Below are 21,819 nucleotides of genomic sequence, written 5' to 3' on the forward strand. Positions count from 1 at the left end.
TAAACGTACATAACTCCTTATATAATATGAGTTAATACATTTCACAATGATATTAATGACCAGCATGACCCTGGTTTTCACTTGAGATCTCACATGATTTCAAAATGGCCTTGGCAAACTGGAGAAATGGTCTGAAATAAAGAGGATAAAATTCAATACGGACAAATGCAAAGTACTACACTTAAGAAGGAATAATCAATTGCACAAATACAAAATGGGAAATGACTGCTGAGGAAGGAGTACTGGGGGTTATAGAGGATCACAAACTAAATATAAGTCAACAATGTAATACCGTTGCAAATAAAGCAAATATCATTCTGGGATGTATTAGCAGGAGTGTTGTGAGCAAGACATGAGAAGTAATTCTTCATCATTGATCAGGCCTCAGCTGGAGTTCTGTGGCTAGTTCTGGGCACTACACTTCGGGAAAGGTGTGGACAAATTGGCAAAAGTCCAGAGGAGAACAAAAAAAATATTAACGGTTTAGAAAACATGACTTATGAGGGAAGACTGAAAAAATTGGGTTTGTTTTGTCTGGAGAAGAGAAGACTGAGGGGGGACATGATAGCAGTCATCAAGTATGTAAAAGGTTGTTATAAAGAGGAGGGTAATTGTAACCGGGTTGGCACCTGTCCCTTGTGAGCACCTCCTTTCTTTGGCCGATATGCCTGCAATCACAGTCTTTTTCATGGGGCGGCACCCACCTCTCGCAGGCGGCCCCCCCGTTGGTGGGGTGTGAGCCTGTTTTTGGTTTTAGTTCTTACATCGGGGTGGCACCTCCCTTTCGTGAGAACCTCCTTCCTCCAGCTGATGGTTCTCTTGGCGGGTCTTCAGTGACTCAGCCCTGCAGCTGAGCCACATATACTGTCCCCCCTTCTGGGGTATACAGTCCAAGTTCTTATCTTAGCTCTGGTGTGGGGCCGTAGTGCTAAGGCTTCTCCCAAAGGCACTGCCTTCTTCAACCACCAAGCCAGGGCCCATCTCAGTACCCACAGCTGGTGGTGTTTCAGCAGGCTTCCCTGGGCTTAGTCTTCAACCAGTCCAGCAGGGCCCATATTGGTACCCTCGCTGGCCTGCACAGCTTCTGTGCTCAGTCCCACTGGGCTTCACCCTGCACACAGTGACCTGCTGGTCCTGCCGCTCTGCCAGCCAGCCTGTCTTCTCTCTTCAAACTCTGCACAGCAACTGAAGGCTCTGTTCTGCTGCTTGCCTTTTATCTGGGTCTTCTGAATCCTTATTGGTCACTGCAGCAGCCCCTCTGATTGGCTTTTGCAGCTACTGTAGACTGCTTGGAGGACTTCTCACTGCTCTATTCTGGGACAGGATGATGCAAGGCAGCAAGGCCTCCAGCAGGGGGCCTCTGGCCCTAGTCCACCTTGCCACAGTAATAAATTGTTCTCCTTAACTACTGAGGGCAGGAAAAGAAGTAATGGGCTTAAATTGCAGCAGGGAAGATTTATGTTAGATGTTAGGAAAAACTTCCTAATTGTAAGGGTTGCTAAGCACTAGAACAAATTACATAGGGAGGTTGTGGAATCGCCATCTAACCTGTTCTTAGAAATCTCCAATGAGGAACACCTATCAGGAATGATTTATATAATACCTAGTCCTGCCTCAGTGCCGGGGACTGGACCAGATGGCCTATCAAGGTCCCTTCCAGTCCTAAATTTCTGTGATTCTATGACAGTCTTTGGGGAACCAGAATTTACCTACCAGGATCAGGATATTCTTATAACCCCCTTGCCAGTTGGCATTGGGGGAGTTCTTAGGGTCACACAAGCAATTAAATTAAAGGCCTGATCCAGTATCCATTGAAATCAATGCAAAGACTCCCATTGACTTCAGTAGGCGCTGGATTGGGCCCCAACATAACTGAAAACATTTTACTAGATAAATCAGTAAGTCTGGGGCTGGCTGGTTTATCGTGTTAGCAAGCTCACGGGACCTGCAGTAAGCAAAGGGGTGTGTGAATTATTCCTCTAAAAGAAGAGTATGTTTGAAACTCGTGGGGGAGGGCGGGGAAAGGGAGGGAGACTTGAAATATGTTGAACTCATTTCACACAAAAAATATGTCCCAAGTACTGAACTTTGTACTTGCAGGGACCATAATTGATGGTGTCTGTAGCCAGGTCCACAAAATGAACTTGATGCACCTGATATAAAATGTACATTTTGAACTGAGATTACATGCATTTTTAGGCAATTCTGTTTTAATATGCAATGATTTGTGTATAATTTGATCATAAAATGATAAATGTATTTACAAATACCAGATTAAATTTATTGCTGATGTAAGTGAGAATAATGAATTCAATGGAATTGTCTCCATTTATGAGGCGGAGAATTTGGCCATATGTAACACCCACATTTTGGGTCACATTTTTCAGAATGGTCATAAAAATTTGGGATGAACAAAGCTAAGATTTAAGATCACGAGCTTTCTATCTGAACGGGAATAAACATTTAGAAATCTGTAAGATTTATTTTAAAGAGAGATAATAATGTCAATATTTACAGAAATATGGAGAAGTACAAGTGTTTAACGAAGGAAAACGCTTCCATGAAGAGAAGGAAAGGGAGCTTTTTAAGCTCACACAGGAGCAGTTAGCATTGCATTTTATTCCGTCTTCAAGAATGTGAATGAGGAAGCAGTGAACATTTCAGTGATTCTTGTCTAATTAGTAAGGTTTCAGTAGTCACTTTGTATTTCTTGATTCTATACTTCAAATCTAGGGGGCTAAAATTAAAAAACCCTATAAAAATTGGGGAGAGGTAAGGGATGAGAGGCAGAATTTGCTTGAAAAAAGGTTTTTATTCCTTAATGTTTCGTAATTCCAAAAAAGGAACAGCATTTTAAAGAAAAACATAGCGGCATACTATGTATGGGAAAGGTCAAAGTTTATTTTTCTTCATCCTTTGTGTTTCTTTGTTGAAATTGTCAAAACTGTCATTCAGAAATGTTTCTCATATTTTAATGTTCCATTTCTGAGCACATGGGCTGATTATTTCAAGTGTTGAATATACTTAATGAAAAAGAAATTGTTTTATTTTAAAGGGTTTTTTGAAAAACACAAGGGCGTTTCTAATAGCAAGGAATGCATGGCCAAACCACATTTAGCAATGACCAGAGGAGTTTTTTTTCCTATTGATGGATTTCCTTTTATATGTTTGTTTGCTTGTTTGTTTTGAACGAAGGCTTTAAATAATTGGATTTGAAATAATCACACTGTAACACCATGCAGTGATGTTTATGCAGCAGTGACACATGAGCTGCAAACAGTCTTACACAACTTACGTTGTATGGGCTCTGTGTACTGTAATGTTGGCTAATACATAAAATGGGAAAAACATACTACCCACTGCTTCCCTCCACAGTGTTAGATCATCAAAGTTTCTGTTTCAAGATCAAAGTAATCCTCTTTATTAATGCAGTATTAAATCACTGCAGAACATAAATGCAGAAATGACATACATACTACACTATTTGCAGAGAAAAATTAAGGAACAGACTAATTTGCTTTACAAAGAGGGGGGAAAAACAGCTTTAGGCCCAAATATTCAAAAGAACACGCACACTTTTACACATACCCAACTTGCATGTGCACAACCACCAATATGTGCACATAAGACAAGTATATGTGCACACTCACATTGTGTGTGCGTGCCAAACTCAACTGATGCATGTGTGCAATCTACTTGGCCATGACCTCTTGAAAATTTGGGCCTTAGTTTCTTATTTCTGTAAATTTTGGGGGGGGGGGGGGTTCACAACCTTTATTATTGATTACAAGCAAGGTGTGGTACTTTGTCTCAGGAAATATTTGTTTTTTCTTTCCCCCAGTTCATTCTCTTTTGAAGTCTGCCTTTAACAGCATAGCTATTGAGAAGGAGAAGCTTAAGCAGATGGTTTCAGAACAGGACGTTGCAGGCCACAATTCACAAATAACACGTCTCAGACAATCACTTTCTCAGGTATGCCCTTGCTTTGATTTCAAGCACATGTGGAATTCTATGACTTGCCAAATGCCTGTTTTCTATACTGTATTTGTATAAGCGGCAAAGAGTCCTGTGGCACCTTATAGACTAACACAGTGGTCTCCAAACTGGTGTGCACGAGATGATCCCATCAGCTCAGGATTAAACAAAAAAGACTGTGTATGGCTAGCCAACTACAAAAGCAGTTTCTTCTCCTATGGTGTTCACACCTCAACTGCTAGAAGAGGGCCTCATCCTCCCTGATTGAACTAACTTCGTTATCCCTAGCCTGATTTTTGCTTGCATATTTATACCTGCCTCTGGAAATTTCCACTACATGCATCCGACGAAGTGGGTATTCACCCATGAAAGTTATGCTCCAGTATGTCCGTTAGTCCATAAGGTGCCACAGGACCCTTTGCTGCTTTTACAGATCCAGACTAACGCAGCTACCCCTCTGTATTTGTATACACTTCCAGAGATGGCATGGAAAATGTCAAATCTTGCAGCCAAATATTTTCTCATTAAAAATTAAATAACAAAATGTGTTAGTGGTAAATTCAAACCTGCTTCTTTACCCTTGGCTTTTTGTTGCAAATGTGTTAGAGAGCTGGAGCAATATGAATGAGTCCCAAGAAAACTAAGAAATGTAGATGTGAAAGATTAAGTGTCTCTTATTTCCTTGTGTGTGTTCATTGTGTTTAGTGTCTGAGCTAGATCTGAGGTATGAAATATTTTATATGAAAATCTTAGATATATTTCTTAAAACCACTGACAGCACATTCAAGGTTATTTTTATTCAGTTTTCCTACATTAATTTAAAAATGATGAATGAACATTCACAGATACATTCCATAAATCCATTACTCCAATTGCAAAAATGATCATAGGCAACAAAGTGAGCATTTTACATGTATGAGCATCCAGGGATTAGATTTCTTGCTATTCCTAGCTTCCTGCAAACCAATGTTAATGAAGTTTAATTGCAGTATATTGATTGTGTAACTTTAAGGTGGGATTTCCAAAAGCACTTGGCGTTGGCCAAACTGTGCTCCCACTGATGTCAAAGGGAGTTTTACCAGTGACTTCAGTGGGAGCAGAGTTTGGCCATTGCTGAGTGCTTTTGAAAATCTTTCACTAAAAACCAATCTGGTTAATAGGCTCTTTACTAAGTATCGTAATTCTAAAAATGTAATCTGAAAACCAGGTTCAGTTTATGTAATACAGGAATAAGAAAGTATACGTTAAATCAATTCAGTCTGACTTATTTCCTCAGCTTGCAAAATAATCCCACTTCTGGAATTCATGGGTCAAGAAGAGGTACCTAGTTTTTCAAGGGTAATCAGGGCCTATGGTATTATTCTGTTGCCTTCACTCTGAAGAAACATGGACTAGCAGGGAACACTAAGCATGTAAGAAATAGAAAAGAACATGCAAGTTTAAATGCAAACTGTAATTTACCCAGGTTTACATGTAGTTTCCTAAACTGTTATCTTTCCACTGTAAGATTTGTAGTGTTACGTAGATATAAAGATAATGGGACAGGAGAAGGGTACAATTTTTTGGCCACATAGTAAATTTGCCAAAAAAAGCCATTTCAGGGTTATCAAAACTATTTGTAATTTCAGGTAGAATTTGGTGAACAATTTTCGCCAAATAAAGAAATGAAGGGAATTTTGTTAAAGTGAAAATGGTTCGTGCTGACATTTTCTAAATGAACCATTTTGTTTCGAAATGTTGTTTTGACTCAACATTTTGTTTTGAAATTTTATCTATTTTTGTTTCAGTGAGGGGAAAAATTCAGCTTCAGTTCTAAAAGAACCAAATTTTTTTTTCAGAATTTTTTTTTTGGTTTGGCCTTTGACCTAAAAAATCAATTATTTACTCAGCTCTAATAAGGAATGTTTCTCTTCTGGGTCTCTGATACAAATCCAACCCACATCATTAGTGACTTATAGCTGTATGCTGTGAAATGGGTTGATGGCCTCTCATTCTAGTTCCTACAATCCGGGTGTCCTCTTAACAAAAGTCATTGTGACAATGGGAAATTCTGATGGATGGTCTCAGGGGAGAGGAAATGGAAATCGAACTAATTTTCCTTTCCTATTGGTGATATTTCCAGTTCAGGTTTATGTGAGGGGGAAACTCAAACTGTGTAATGTCTGTTTTACTGATAAACGAAGGACTTCAGTCTTTAGAGCTCTCACTCTAGCAGCTGTCTCAAACACTAAATCAGGGGTTCTCAAACTGGGGCCCAGGACCCCTCAGGGTGTCACGAGGTTATTACATGGCAGGTTGTGAGCTGTCAACCTCCACCCCAAACCCCACTTTGCCTCCAGCATTTATAATGGTGTTAAATGTGGTCACACACAGAGGCTTGCTTTGTGAAAGGGGTCACCAGTACAAAAGTTTGAGAACCACTGCACTAAATCCAGATACATTTTTAAAAGAAGCAGAAGAAAAAGAATTTGACGCTCATAGTTTCTCTCCCACACTTACACATTTTTATTATCCACATTCCATGTATATTTATAAATAAAGTTCAAGAGAGCAAATTTTTTCCATGCCCAGTTCTAGTCTTAGTAATGAGTCCCTGGATATGTACAGATCAGCTCTGAAGCAACCGGTGATTCATGTTGGGGTGGGGGTGGGGGAAGATGAGAGGAAGCAGTACAGAATGTGCTTTAAACTTCTTGAGTTCACCACTGTTGTGCGTGTATATTTCTATACTTATATACAGTATGCACTTTGGCTAACCTATAGCTGGTTGAATCTTACAAACAAACCCAAAAAAGAAAAATTAATGAATACCATGGGTTTGAGTCAATTGAATTCCTTTGTTATTAGTTTATTCATGAGGCTTTGAATGCACACAGTGTCTTGAAATGAACACATGCATTCAAATATATCAGTTTGATCTGAATAGATGTGTTTTCATGCACACGTTCATTTCCGTACTGCTGACTTGGAGGCATAGCCTCTCACATTCTGCAACTGCTTATGTTTCTCCTGTCTTTCCCTTCAGCATGAGAGGATGAAAAGGAGGGGAGTATAGAATGTATGGTGGAGTTTGGGCATATGCTGTGCAGATACCAGGGTGAGAAAGAAAAAGGAGGCATAGTTATAGGGAAAAGGGGTGAAGAACTCCCTATGTGTATCCTATGGTCAGGAAACAGTTAAGATTGTAAAGATACCGATAACACAAATTACTGCTATTCTCTAGAGCAGGGGTCGGCAACCTTTCAGAGTGGTGTGCTGAGTCTTCATTTATTCACTCTAATTTAAGGTTTCGCATGCCAGTAATACATTTTAACGTTTTTAGAAGGTCTCTTTCTATAAGTCTATAATATATAACTAAACTATTGTTGTATGTAAAGTAAATAAGGTTTTTAAAATGTTTAAGAAGCTTAATTTAAAATTAAATTAAAATGCAGAGCCCCCCGGAGAGGTGGCCAAGACCCGGGCAGTGTGAGTGGCCACTGAAAATCAGCTCGCATGCTGCCTTTGGCACGCATGCCATAGGTTGCCTACCCCTGCTCTACAGCCTTCTTACTGAGGCATCTAGCCCCTTGCAGATTCCTGTGACTATTCTTCACACAGGCTCTTGAAGTGACCACTAAAGAGCATCCCATCTATGGGTAGGGAGTGGGTGAGCAAGATACCCCTGCCCAGGGATCCTATCCTATGGAGGACGGCATGGGGAGAGGTGGTATAGGGAAGGAGGTATAATACTGCCAGGTCGTGAGCAGAAAGAGCTGTCCCCCTCACTCAGGGATCCCACTGTTTTAATTTTCTGAGAGACTTCATCTATCTGGGTGGGGATGGCTACTGATGTGTCTAGCTTAAAAAAACAAAAAACCCTTCCCACATATATACGATTTACAACGGGCCTTCTTGATTTGTCTAGCTGTATGTTTATGCAGCTGAAATCAAATTTAGCCTTCCCCTACTGAAGTTTCCAACCTTCCATCAGATACAGTATGCAGGAAAGGAAAAAGAGTTTTTTAAAGAAAGTATTAAAATTCATATTCTGCTAGACCCAATAGAATTGAATGGCTCCAAAGAGGAACTGTACTATCTTTATGCAGTTAAATGCACATTTTCCAAATAAATTATAACCCCCCATATTACTGACTTGATTGGAATATTGGTATAGAAGGGTACAGCTTGCTCAGGAAGGACAGGCAGGGAAAAAAGGGACGAGGTGTTGCCCAGTATATCAAAAATCTGTATGTGTGGTCTGAGGTTGAGGTGGAAATAGGAGACAGACTTGTTGAAAGTCTTTGGGTAAGGATAAAAGGGATAAAATACAAGGGTGATGTCATGGTCAGGGTCTACTATGGATTACCTAACCAGGAAGAGGAGGTGGATGAGGCTTTTTATAAACAACTAACAAAATCAACAGGACTTGATGGTGATGGGGGACTTCAACTACCTAGACATCTGTTGGGAAAATAACACAGCAGGGCACAGATTATCCAACAAGTTATTGGAGTGTATTGGAGACCTTTTTTTTTTTTTCAGAAAGTGAGGAAAGCTACTAGAGGAGAGGTTGTTCTAGATTTGATTTTTACAAATAGGGAGGAACTGGTTGAGATTTTGAAAGTTGAAGGCAGCTTGGGTGAAAGTGATCATGAAATGGTAGTGTTCATGATTGTAAGGAATGGTAGGAGGGAAAACAGCACAATAAAGATAATGGATTTCAAGAAGGCAGACTTAAGCAAACTGAATGAGTTGGTAGGTAAGATCCCTTGGGAAGCTAGTCTACGGGGAAAATCAGGTCAAGAGAGTTGGCAGTCTTTCAAAGAGACATTATTAAGGGCACAAGAGCAAACTATCCCACTGCGTAGGAAAGATAGGAAGTATGGCAAGAAACCACCCTGACTTAACCGGGAGATCTTCAATGATCCAAAACTCAAAAATGAGTCCTACAAAAAGTGGAAACTAGTTCAAATTACAATGGATGAATATAAACAAATAACACAAGTATGTAAGGACAAAATTAGAAAGGCCAAGGCACAAAATGAGATTAATCTAGCTAGAGACATGAAGGGTAAGAAGAAAACATTTTACAAATACATTAGAAGCAAGAGGAAGACCAAGGACAGGGTAGACCTGTTACTTAATGAAGAGGGCAAAACAATAACAGAAAATGTGGAAATGGCAGAAGTGCTAAATGACTTTTTATTTCAGTTTTCACCAAAAAGGTTAGTAGCAATTGGGCATCTAATGAAAATGCAGGGAAAATGAGGTAGGATCAGAGGTTAAAATAGGGAAAGAACAAGTTAAACATTAGTTAGACAAGTTAGATGTCTTAAAGTCACCAGGGCCTGATGAAATACTTCCTAGAATACTCAAGGAGCTGACTGAGGTGGTATCTTTGAAAAGTAATGGAAGACAGATGAGAGTCCAGAGGACTGGAAAAGGGCAAATGTAGTGCCAATCTATAAAAAGGGGGAAAAGGACAACCTGGGGAATTACAGACCAGTCAGCTTAACTTCAGTACCTGGCAAGATAATGGAACAAATAATTAAGCAATCAATTTGCAAACACCTAGAAGATAATAAGGTGATAAGTAATGGCATGGATTTGTCAAGAACAAATCATGTCAAAACAGCCTAGTACTTTCTTTGACAGGGTAACAAGCCTTGTGGATAGCAGGGAAGCGGTAGATGTGGTATATCTTGACTTTAGTAAAGCTGTGTCTACACTACCAACCTTGCAGCGGCACAGCTGTGCCACTGTAAGGTCTCCTATGTAGACGCTCTATGCCGGCAGGAGAGAGTTCTCCCACTGGCATAATTTAACCACCCCAAATGAGTGACGGTAGCAATGTTGGCAGGAGAGTGTCTCCCGCTGACATAGCGCTGTCCATACCAGTGCTTTTGTTAGTGAAACTTACGTTGGTCAGGGTGTGTTTTGCCAACAAACGTGCTAGTGTAGACAAAGCCTAAGGTTTTTGATACTGTCTCGGATGACCCTTCTCATAAACAAACTAGGGAAATGCAACTTAAATGGAACTACTATAAGGTGGGTGAATAACTGGTTGGAAAACCATTCCCAGAGAGTAGTGGTGGTTCACATGGGAAGGGCATATCAAGTGGGGTCCTGCAGGGGTCAGTTCTGGATCCAGTTCTGTTCAATGTCTTCATCGATGAAATAAATAATGACATAGAGAGTACACTTATAAAGTTTGCGAACGATACCAAGTTGGGAGGAGCTGCAAGTGCTTTGGAGGATAGGATTAAAATTCAAAATGATCTGGATACACTGGAGGAATGGTCTGAAGTAAATAGGATGAAATTCAATAAGGACAAATGCAAAGTCAGGGCCATCCTTTCCCATACGCAAAGTACACAGCTGCATAGGGCACCAGAAAATGTGGGGCACCACATTTCCTGGTGCTCTGCGCAGCTGCGTGCTGCTCCAGCCCCTGCTCCGCCACTTCCCCATGGCCCCCACCCCGGCTCTGCCCCTGCCCCACCTCTTCCCTGCCCCAGCCCCGCCCCCACTCTCCTGAGCTCTGCAGCAGGGCCGGGCCGGGCCGGGCCTGCACTCACCCCCACAGAGGCCTGCCCCCCTCCGGGGGGGGGGGGGGGGCTGCGTAGGGCCCCAGAATAGCTAGGGACGGCCCTATGCAAATTACTCCACTTAGGAAGGAACAATCAGTTGCATATATACAAAATGGGAGATGACTGCCAATGAAGTAGTACTGTGGAAAAGGATATGGGGGTCATAGTGGATCAGCAGCTAAATAGGAGTCAACAGTGTAACACTGTTGCAAAAAAAGCAAACATCCTTCTGGGATGTATTTGCAGGAGTGTTGTAAGCAAGACATAAGAAGTAATTCTTCCACTCTCTTCCATGCTGATTAGGTCTCAGCTGGAGTATTGTGTCAAGTTCTGGGCATCACATTTCAGGAAAGATGTGGACAAATTGGAGAAAGTCTAGAGAAGAGCAACAAAAATGAGTAAAGGTTTAGAAAGCATGATCTGTGAGGGAAGATTGAAAAAATTGGGCTTGTTTTTTAGTCTGGAGAAGAGAAGACTGAGGGAGGATATAACAGTTTTCAAATACATAACAGATTGTTACAAGGAGGAAGGAGAAAAATTGTTCTCTATAACTTCTGAGCATAGGACAAGAAGCAATGGGCTTAAATTGCAGCAAGGGCGGTTTAGGTTGGACATTAGGAAAAACTTCCTAACTGTCAGGGTGGCCAAGCACTGGAATAAATTGCCTAGAGAAGTTGTGGAATCTCTGTAATTGGAGATTTTAAAGAGCAGGTTAGGCTAATACCTGTGAGGGATGGTCTAGATAATACTTCCATCCCCTGCACTCAAGGCAGGACTGACTAGAAGACCTCTTGAGGTCCCTTCCCATCCTATGATTCTGTGATACAGATTAATTGTTCCAAATGGATCAGTTTTATCAGTCTGCATTCAGCATATACTCATATGTAGACTCTAGCTTGGGCTATCTCAGTGTAAACAAATGACAGTCTGAAAAGTAGACACTGTAAATCTAGAATGTCTAATTTTCAGATATTAATTCTTTGTCTATTAAAATTTTTCAGAAAAATGCCAAAAGACCTAGTTTACATAATTTAAGGACAAGGATACATTTGATTTATTTTATGTGAGACTGTTTAGGGATAAAAATGGTGAAAGATGTGAAGCTATAAAATACTTGTTGTTTAAATCAACAATTCTGACACTGGGTCAGAAGATGCAAATAGCTACTGTCAGAACACTCTATCATATCATTAACAGGTACTTGATTGTGATACTTATTTACAGATTCATTGCCACATTGGCAAAACTATTGTCATGAGGGCAGAGATTCTTTTCATATACACTTACCCATTACACAAATTGAATCTATTTCCCTAAGTTTATATATATATGTATATATATATCTTCTTACTATACGTTCCAGTCTATGCATCCAATGAAGTGGGCTGTAGTTCAGAAAAGCTTATGCTCTAATAAATTTGTTAGTCTCTAAGATGCCACAAATACTCCTGTTCTTTTTTCATATATAGTGGGAGGATCCTAGAATATTATTCAGCCAAAGAATCCTAGATGATAAATTCACTCCAACATGAGGTTGGTTCTCTTTAGACAGTTTGCCAAGAAGACTGACTTTAAATGACCCATCACTCGAGTTTTTAAAATAGGACTTCATTGTGTGTGAGTAAAGGATTAACTCTGAGACAAACATGGCAGTTTCTTTGTTTGAGAGCAGTGTTTCAGAAGCAGTGTGACAGGAGGTTTTGAATGCAGAGCTGGGCTTTGTATGAAACCCTACATGAGACTATATATTTGAAAACTTTGTTGCTGTTTTTGTTTTTTATTTCATTTTTGTTTAAGATAGTAATATATTACTGTAATGTACATATTGTAAATAAAATACTCAGAGAAACTCTTTTTGGTCTATCTCTTCAGTCACTTACTTCCTTCCCTACATAGGAAAGCTCCTCCACCATAACCAGAATGACATTCACAACTACCCCTGTTCCTTGTCTTTTTATGGCCCCATCTGCCTGCTCCAAAAAAACCCCATACACAAATTCACAAACCCAAACTGAGAGTTCTATAACCTGAAAAGACAGAAGAAGTCAGAGACTCCATGAAGTCCACTAGTGACTTCGCTGTTGTGGATTTATTTAATGTGCTCAGATACTCTGGTGATGAGCAGCTATACAAAACTAAGATAGACAGAAGCAGCCCAGGCTAGATAACTGTCCTCCACTGCACTGTGGAGCTTGGATAATGCACGTTTCTTCAGTGCATTTTTATATGCCATATTTCAACATGGAGGAAATTTATATAGATTTCTAAAAGAGTCATTTTCCAGATAACTGTATCAGTAGATAGTTTCTCATGATCCGAAATTGTCACTAGAAATAATCAAAATCAGCAGTTAAAAATTCGAGAGTATCCCCCTCAGTGTTAATTTCAGTATGCATTGTCCTCTCAGCTCCAAACAATGCACATATATTTCCTCGTATTGATTGCAACACTGTTGCGAGCTACTGTTAACTCAAATTGTCATGCAACCCACTGATCACATTTCCAAAACTGCAAGAATTATCGTTTGAAACAGATTAAATAATACAGTTGGAGAGTCAGAGAAAACCAAGGGTTTTCCTTTTTCAAAAATTATATGGGCAGTTTTAAATACTGTGGTAAAAGTAAAAATGGCAAATATTATATAAGAAGTAAACATTGAAGTTTCAACTTTCCTATGGCTGTGAATGGCTCTGAATTATTTTTGCCTGAAGGCTTCCAATTGTTTAGTAGAAAGCAAGACTTAAGAGGAAAGATAGGAAGGAGCTTGGACTGCTTTGAAATTAATGGGGAAAGTATTGAACCTTGAATGCTGTTTTTTGGGTACATTTTGATAGAATAATAACCTTGTAATGCAGGTCAATATAGTTTTGTCAGTTTTGTGCAGGAGTTTTGTGCAGATTTTGTCAGTTTTGTGCAGGAGTTAGTTATAGGTAAATAACTGGCACCTCCCAAACTGAGAATTGCCAGGACACTCATCAGATGGCTTCTCAGAGGGTAGTTGGCATCTAGAGATGAGGTCTGATGACGTGGTGGAATAAACATGGGTTCTCAACATGGGGATCATGTCTACCCTACTCTTCCCATACTGCTAAATGAGAATGGGGATCTTGGCTAGATCCTGCTAGATGAGGGAGGGTTATGGGTGAAGGGGTGTCCCAGGAAAGATTTGAGAACCATATGAACCAAAAGAATTAGGGAAAAGGGACAGAGGTGAGAGATGCACCATTTCTCTGGGACAGTGGTGTAGACTATCTTACACCTGAAATTCCTGAAAGCTAGCTGGCATTGGAATAAACAAACAGGTGAAGTTAAAATACATGGCATTTCTTTTAATAAAGTGAAATGTACTTAAAAATGGTGCTCAGTCCCGAGCTTGTCCCATTGACTGCAATGCAGAATGAGTTCCATCCTGTCCTAATTTCTCTCGCTCCCTGACTGTTAGTAAGAAAATTGCAGCCATCCTGGAACAAGATCAGTGAAAGCCACAGCCATAGCGGAGGTTGAAAATGTTATCTCTTTTGTAAACGGTAATGCTAGTTCAAAATAATGAATTTTATTTGACTTTGCTGCAGATCTGAGTAGTATTCAGTTTGGGCAGGGAAAGGGACAGAGAAAGAACTGGAGTTTTCTTTTAAATAAACGTTATGGCCCGGGGAGAGAGGAAGTAAGCAGTGCTGGCAGTAGAGAAAAGATACACCATGATTTTTCATCTGAGATTAGACATGCAGGAGCTGAGGAGGATGAGGCTTGTGCAACAACACTGGAGTATGTCAGAGGGATTAAAGATGACGAGGTTAGAACTAGAGAAGGGAGGGAAGTGGGAGAAGAGCAGTGAGAGTCGAGGAATTTGAGGAAGCTTGGAATGTGCAGTTTTGAACTGGATCCTGAAATAAATGAGTAGCCAGTGGAGATATTCAGGGGCATGGTTGTACTTTTGGTGTATGACAGAAGATGAGTGGTAGCAATCTGCACACACTGCTGTGTAGGGAGCTGGGGGTTGGGAAGGCCATGGACAAGGGAGTTTAGAATAAAGGTGAGAGGAGATAAAGGCAGGCAGAGGGAACAGCCAGGAGCAAATGAATCTACTGTCACTGTGATACTGTGGAACAACTGCTACCGTATGAAGGGGGAAATGCATGTGGACACTTTATTCAGTGCAAGGGCTGTATTTTGGCCATCCAGCATATATTATAAATAGAACTATACAGATAATTGATTTTTTCAGTTTTCTGGCCAAACCAAAAGCTCAAAAAATAGAATAGTTTCAGGTAGACCCAAAACAACAAATTTTTGATTTTCTTGATGAAAAGAAAAACTGAATAAAACAAAACAAAAAACCTCAGTTTGGGTCAACTGAAATGTTTAGTTTGACACAAAATGTTTAATTTCATTTTTGGTTTTTAAATAATTTACAAAAATTAAATTTAGGCAACGTTTTGATGTTTCAAAATTTTCATTTTGAAATTATAGAAATGCAGTTTTTTTGACTTTTTCTCTTGACTGAAACTGTTTGCTCAGTTTGACACAAAAAGTTTTGGTTGCCCCCTAACTGTATATTTTGGTGAATAAAATATTTGCCTAAAAAATTTCACTCAGCTCTCACTGTAAAACGTTGTGATTTGAACATGGAGATCTGTTTTTTCTAACGTGTTGTTTAATGGAGTGCATGGGTGGCGGGTAATGGAGGCTGGAGGAGGCTAAGCCTCCCCAAAACCTCCACTAATGCTCCCCACTGCAGCACTGGGACCAGGCCATGTCGGGCCTCAGTGCTCCTCTGGGAAGCCCGGGCTCAGGACTCTGCCCTGGCTGGCCGTGGCTTCGGGCTCCTCCAGACTGCTCCGGGTGCCAGCAGGCTGGCCAGGGTTCGGGGCTCTCTGGGCACCAGCGGGCCGGCCCAGGCTTGAGGCTGCTCTGGGTGCCAGAGGGCTGGCCAGGACTTGGGGCTGCTCTTGGCACCGGCAGGCCGGCCTGGGCTTGGGCTGCTCCGGTGGGCTGGCCTCCGAGAGCGGGGGAGCAGGGGGAGCCTCGGATAGAAGGGGCGGGGTAGGGGGCTAGCCTCCCCAAACTGGGGTGCACACACCTCCCATGATGCTGCGGTTCTCAAACTGGATTGGGACCCCAAAGTGGGTTGCAATGCCATTTTAATGGGATCACTAGGCCAAAGCCTGAGCCCAGCTCCAGGGGCTGAAGCGTGGGCTCAGGCTTCGGTCCTCCCTCCTGGGGTCATGTAGTAATTTTTGTCGTCAGAAGGAGGCTGCAGTACAATGAAGTTTAAGAACCGCTGGTTTAATGGAACAGTTTGTTAAAGATAGTTGTGTATATCACATAGAGTGGTGACATGCATTTATCATCAGGAGTTAACGGTCCATTAGCACTTCATACCAGGAGTTCTCACAGTCAGTGAAAAGTATAGTTACAGGAATTTGTAGAAACTTTTTGGTCTCCCGTTCATTTCCTCCTTTTAAATATACATATTTGCAGTGACTGATTAGCCACTGGGCCAATGGGGTCTGTGCCCAGGGGCCCTGGCTAATTGTAGGCCTCCCAGAAAAATGGGTGCCTCTGTGTCCCGACCCGCTCCACCCGCCCAGTGCTTCTGCTGGGGAGAGGGGTCAGGGTGCAGGGGATTGCCCCCCTCCCCCCGCCCACCCGGCACTCCTGCCAGGGCAGGGGAAGCCCCAACGCCCCGACTCTGCTCCCTGGCAGGAGCTCTGAGCAGGCGGGGGAAGCCCCCGCTCCCCAACCCCACTTCCCGAGCAGGAGCGCCGGGTGGGTGGGGGAAGCCCCTACGCCCCAACTGCACTCTCCGGCAGGAGTGCCAGGCGGGCGGGGGAGACTGCAAGTGGAAGGGGTGGGGAGGGGCCCCACTCGCTCTGGCCGAGGGCCCGACAAACACCTAGTCCACCTATGCATATTTGTAATATTTTCCTTTGTCTTGATTAGTAGCAGCTTAACAGAATGCCTCAAACAGAAAACAAAACAAGAACAGCCACACATCAGATACAATTAATTACTTTAAAAATCAGGAATAAAAGAATTCTATTACTGCATTACCGAAATTCTATTGACCCATCTGTCACTGTGCTTATTATTGCAAAACTCTGTTGACTTCTATAGGAGAAGGATTTGGACACTAGAGAGCAGAGCAGATTCCTACATCAGATGAGCTGAGATCAGACAACAAAAATAATAATATTGCCCCTTTTGCTCCACTAAAGTGTCACAACTAATCGCCCGCTTTGGGTATGTTTACACGGCAATTAAATACTCATGGCTGGCCCTTGCCAGCTGACTTAGGCTTGCAGGGCTCAGGGTAAGGGTACGGGTACATCTATGCTGCAGTTAAAAACCTGCTGCTGGCCCATGCCAGCTGACTCAGGCTTAGGCTAAGGAAGGGGATGTTTAATAGCGGTGTAGGCCTGTGATTTTCAACCACTTTTCATTTGCAGACCCCTAAAAAATTTTGAATGGAAGTGCTGGACGCCTTTGGAAATCTATTGCCTGTGTATATACAGTTGAATTAGTTTTCAGTCTAAGTTTTTGTGGACCCCTTAGGCATAGTGGGGGTCCGCAGACCACAGACTGAGAATTGCTAGACGTTTGGGCTTGGGCTCAGGTTGAAGCCCAGACTATAGGTCACTGTGAGGTGGGAGGTTCCCCGAGCCCAGATGTCTACACTGAAATCAAACAGCCCCCTGAGCCCGAGTCAGCTGGCATGGGCCAGCTGTGGGTATCTAACTGCACTTTAAACCTAAGGGGCTGTTTAATTGTGGTGTAGACATTCAGGCTTGGGCTGATGTCCGGGCTCCAGGACTCTGTGAGGTGGGAGGGTCCCAGAGCTTGATAGCAACTAAATAGCCCCTTACCTGGAGCCCTGTCAGCTGGCTTGGGCCAACAACAGGTGTCTAATTGCAGTGTAGACATATCCTTTGTGATTTCTTGATCTTGTCTCCATGCCTTTTCTGTGTCATTGTCTTCTCCTGGAACATTTTCCTGACCTCCCGCCCCCTGTCCCGCCTTAAAGCACACAACTACCAAGAGACCAGTACAACCTAATCCTCGCCTCAGAATGTGTTAATAAAATAGACAATAGGAAATGAAAGTAGAAAGAAAACTTGAAATAAAAAATTGTGTAATTACAATATATGAACTAACTTTATTGCTACTTCCTGTTGCATCCCATCCCCCCATCCTGTGTGTATATAGTGTGTGAACCATTTGGAGCAAGAATCTTGTCTGTGTATTTATCTGTAAAGGTCTTGTTCACCCTGGCTGTGAATAAGTTGACACTAATGTTTCTGTGTATGCATTTCTGTGTATGCATTCCCTTAATGTGAGTATTTTGAAAATCACGTCGTGAGCCAACTGTTCTGGTTTTGCATTGGGGTTAGCTGTTTCCTTTGGTTTGCTCTTCGTGCTGGCAGCCCAAGCTCAGTACCTGCCTCACAGCTGTAACACAAGTGGTGCCTCTTTTGGCACCTGTGTGTGGGGGGTATCTCCTTAGTAATCTGATGCAGCTTCATTCTTCCTTGCTCTTTTCACACCCCATTTTCAGAATGTGCATAACCCAGTGGTATATCTCCCAAACATTTTGAGCTACACAAAGAACGAAGACGGGCAGAATATCATTGCTGTGTAATGGAAGAACATCACTCTCCTTAACATGTGAAAATTGCTGAAATCAAAGGAAAAAAAAAAACCCCGATATGAATCACATACCTGATGGCCAGAAAGGGTATAAAAATGCAGCTAAGGAGATTCTGTAATTTATTAGGACACTTCTGGGAAGTGTGTAGTTCAGCTGCTGGTTTTTTTGGCTCTGTTTTATGCTTGCTTTTTCATTTGAAATTAAATGTGCAATTTTTATTTTAAGGCTCTCAACCAGAATGCTGAACTAAGGAGTCGCTTGAACAGAATACATTCTGAGTCTGTTATTTGTGATCAGGTTGTCAGTGTAAATATTATCCCTAGTCCCGATGAGGTAAGACTTTGGCCTTTAATGGAATTACTGTACAATCGAACCTAGCTAATTCTCACTAATAACTGAGAGACCTTGTGCAAATTATTGAATTTTGCAAATTGGCTTGTAAGTGAACAAGCACATTTATATATAAAAAGCAAGGAGGATATATTCTGGAGTATCTTCCATGAAAACAGTGAACTTTTAGCAATGTGAGATCTCACTGGAGAACTCTGCTATTAAACCTCTGCTGAGAAAGGGAGAGACCTTACTGATTTTGAGTATAAATTATTGCATATGGATTAGTGAAGTGGGAATTAGTGAGATTCTGTTGTATTTTTATGTAATCAGATGAGTACCTGAGAATGACTGTATCTTGGTTGCTTGCAGTGTATCAGGGCCCAGTCCTGCAAATGCTTATGGGGCCTGGTGCTTATTACTGTAGATGGTCATAAGAACGGCCGTACTGGGTCAGACCAGTGGTCCACCTAGCCCAGTATCCTGTCTTCCAACAGTGGCCAATGTCAAGTGCTTCAGGGGGAATGAACAGAACAGGGCAATCATTGGGCGATCCACTCCCAGCTTCTGGAAATCACAAGCTGCTGATACTCAGAGCATGAGGTTGCATTCCTGACCATCTTGGCTAATAGCTGTTGATGGACCCATCTTCCATGAACTTACTAGTTCTTTTTTGAACTCCCGTATAGTTATGGTCTTCGCAACCTCCTCAGGCACTGAATTCCACAGGTTGACTGTGTGAAGTAGTACTTCCTTTTGTTTGTGTTAAACCTGCTGCCTATTAATTTCATTGGGTTACCCCTAGTTCTTGTGTTATGTGACGGAGTAAACAACACTTCCTTATTTACTTTCTCCACACCATTCATGATTTTATAGATCTCTATTTTATTCCGTTTTAGTCATCTCTTTTCCAAACTGAAAAGTTCCATTCTTTTTAATCTCTCCTCATACAGAAGCTGTTCCATATCCTCCGTCATTTTTGTTGCCCTTCTTTGTACCTTTTCCAATTCTAATATATCTTTTTTGAGGTGTGATGACCAGAACTGCACACAGTATTCAATGTGTGGGTATATCATGGATTCATATGGTGGTATTATGATATTTTCAGGATTATCATCCATCCCTTTTCTAGTGGTTCCTAACATTATTAGCTTTTTTGACTGCTGCTGCATGTTGAGCGGTTATTTGCAGAGAACTATCCACGACTCCAAGATCTCTTTCTTGAGTGGCAACAGCTAATTTAGACCCCCATCATTTTGTATGTATAGCTGGGATTGTGTTTTCCAATGTGCATTACTTTGCATTTATCACAGTGAAGTCAAGGGGATCACTGAACAAAGTAAGCACTATGCTGGCAGTAAATGTTTTGCCAGATCTGGTCCTTAATGCCTCTCTATCCTCAGTCAACAAAAAATACCCTCTATTGAGTATTTGTGTGAATGGCAGTTCAGTTTACTTCACAAGAAGAATAGATCTGAATTTGGGTATATATCAGAAATTACAAATTAATGTTGTGTGTCTATCACTGTTGTCTGTGTTGGTATTTCACCAATATGTTTTCCATCCGGCATTTCCATTCAGAAGCGTGTTTTTCAGATGTGTCAAGCCATTTCAGTTAAGGTACCATTTGTCTCCTAATTATTTTCCCAACGAGAAAGAATAGTCTAAATCTATGTTAAGATATTTGTGTGTTTGATTTTGGAAAGTCCAAAATACAATTTGATTGGAACCCAGCATTGTGGAATCTGTAGATGGAGGATAACATGTCCAACAATGGAAAGGCACAACGGTCTGGAGTTAAAGCTTTAACACAGACTTTTTTTTAATTCTTTTTATTTTGTTTTTGGTGGTTAACATTAATGTTACTTAGTTATTACTTTTCAATATGTACACATATATTTTGGCATAAATGTGTATTGATTATTGGAGCTCATAGAGTTGGACCTGTTTCACCAGGTCTGAATTTGACTCCTTCTCTTCATCTCTCTGCAGTGTAGTCATATGTACAGTGTGGGTATATTTTTCAATCAGGGTAATATGTGGCCTCCCTGTTTGCACCTGCATTTTTGTACCCCAAAATGAATTATATGCAAAAATTTGAGCAGCTGCCCCTCCAAGCTATTCAAATTATTGCAGCAATTCATTGCGCAAGTGACATTTGTTCCTGCTGAAGGCAGGCTGTGTTTCTGAAAATGCACTCCACAGTATTTTTTTAAATCAAGTTTAGAAAAAAGTATTCACATTTTGGCATATTTACAAACATTTAATACTTTGTTTAATTTGATTTCTTCAGCACTTAGACTTGGCTCTGGTGCATTACACTAATTAGCAAAAAAAAAAAAAAAGTACAGTCCGTGCAAAATTTTAAAACTTTAATGGCCTTCTTATATAAATAACAATAATAAACTAGACCCCTCTGATGATTATGATCAGTCAAACACCATAAAGCATCAACAAGCTCACAAAAGCCCCATCACTTAAACACTCATTTTCCCAAACATCAGTGGTGAAAAAATGGTGTTTAACTTACATTGTTTGTATTTATAATTAACTATTGTACAAATTGAGACAACTTTGTAAAATAGCATTACAGTATTAGTAGCTTGTGTAGACTAACATGTCAACAAAAAAGTTTTCAGGGTTTCTGTGCTGAGCTTAGTAAGGAGTGCGCTTGTACTCCGAACAGGAATTGTTTCATTGGGTCCCAGGTGTATTGTATCTCAGCAACTTTTGTAATGCATCAAATGCACACAATTCAGAAGATAAGATATATTTTTCTAACTGCCAGCCCTGTAAGCTCCCCCTGGGAGCTGAGTGTCAAGTTGGCCCTTTTCTTGTTCAAGTATCATCATCATTAATTATAACTTGGAGCCAAATTGTGGGCCCCAGATCTGTTCATGTTCCTCCTTTTCCCAGATGCCATAGAGGCTGCTCTGTAGGTCTGAGAACCATTACACGAGGACAAGATGATAATTTTGTGCAGTCTCTCCACACCGTGGAAACCTCCTTTAAGGGAGTATTTTGGGGGCAGCTTGTTGTGGAGGAAGCCTGGGCTAGATGGCATCAGTGGAGCCACAATGCTAGAGAGTTGGGCAAGTGACAGGAGGAGCAGGAAGGGCTTGTGTGAAGTCACAGGGCCTCTGTATGCCGGCTATGGTCTTCTGCAGAGTCTTCACTGTCCTCATGTGTCTCGGCAAGTATCTGGGGCGTGTGGGAGAGAACCCTCTGTTCATTCCACAGTGGAGCAATCCCGACTCCTCTCTCCACCCCAATGGAATGATATAGGGAAAACCT

General features: G+C 41.3%; 1 protein-coding gene across 4 annotated transcripts in view; it reads left to right on the forward strand.

The window, feature by feature from the left end:
* OSBPL6 (oxysterol binding protein like 6) overlaps positions 1-21,819 on the forward strand; it is a 247,104-nt gene that overhangs the window by 150,361 nt on the left and 74,924 nt on the right. For 2 of the 4 annotated variants that reach the window (XM_074967668.1, XM_074967672.1), the window contains 2 exons: positions 3,842-3,972; positions 18,421-18,528. In XM_074967668.1, coding sequence (XP_074823769.1) covers positions 3,842-3,972; positions 18,421-18,528 — 239 coding nt within the window. The remainder of the gene's footprint in view (positions 1-3,841; positions 3,973-18,420; positions 18,529-21,819) is intronic. The other 2 variants (XM_074967670.1, XM_074967671.1) reach the window with 1 other exon arrangement.

The sequence above is a fragment of the Natator depressus genome, chromosome 11 (genome assembly GCF_965152275.1).
Source record: "Natator depressus isolate rNatDep1 chromosome 11, rNatDep2.hap1, whole genome shotgun sequence".
NCBI classification, from domain to species: Eukaryota; Metazoa; Chordata; order Testudines; family Cheloniidae; genus Natator; species Natator depressus.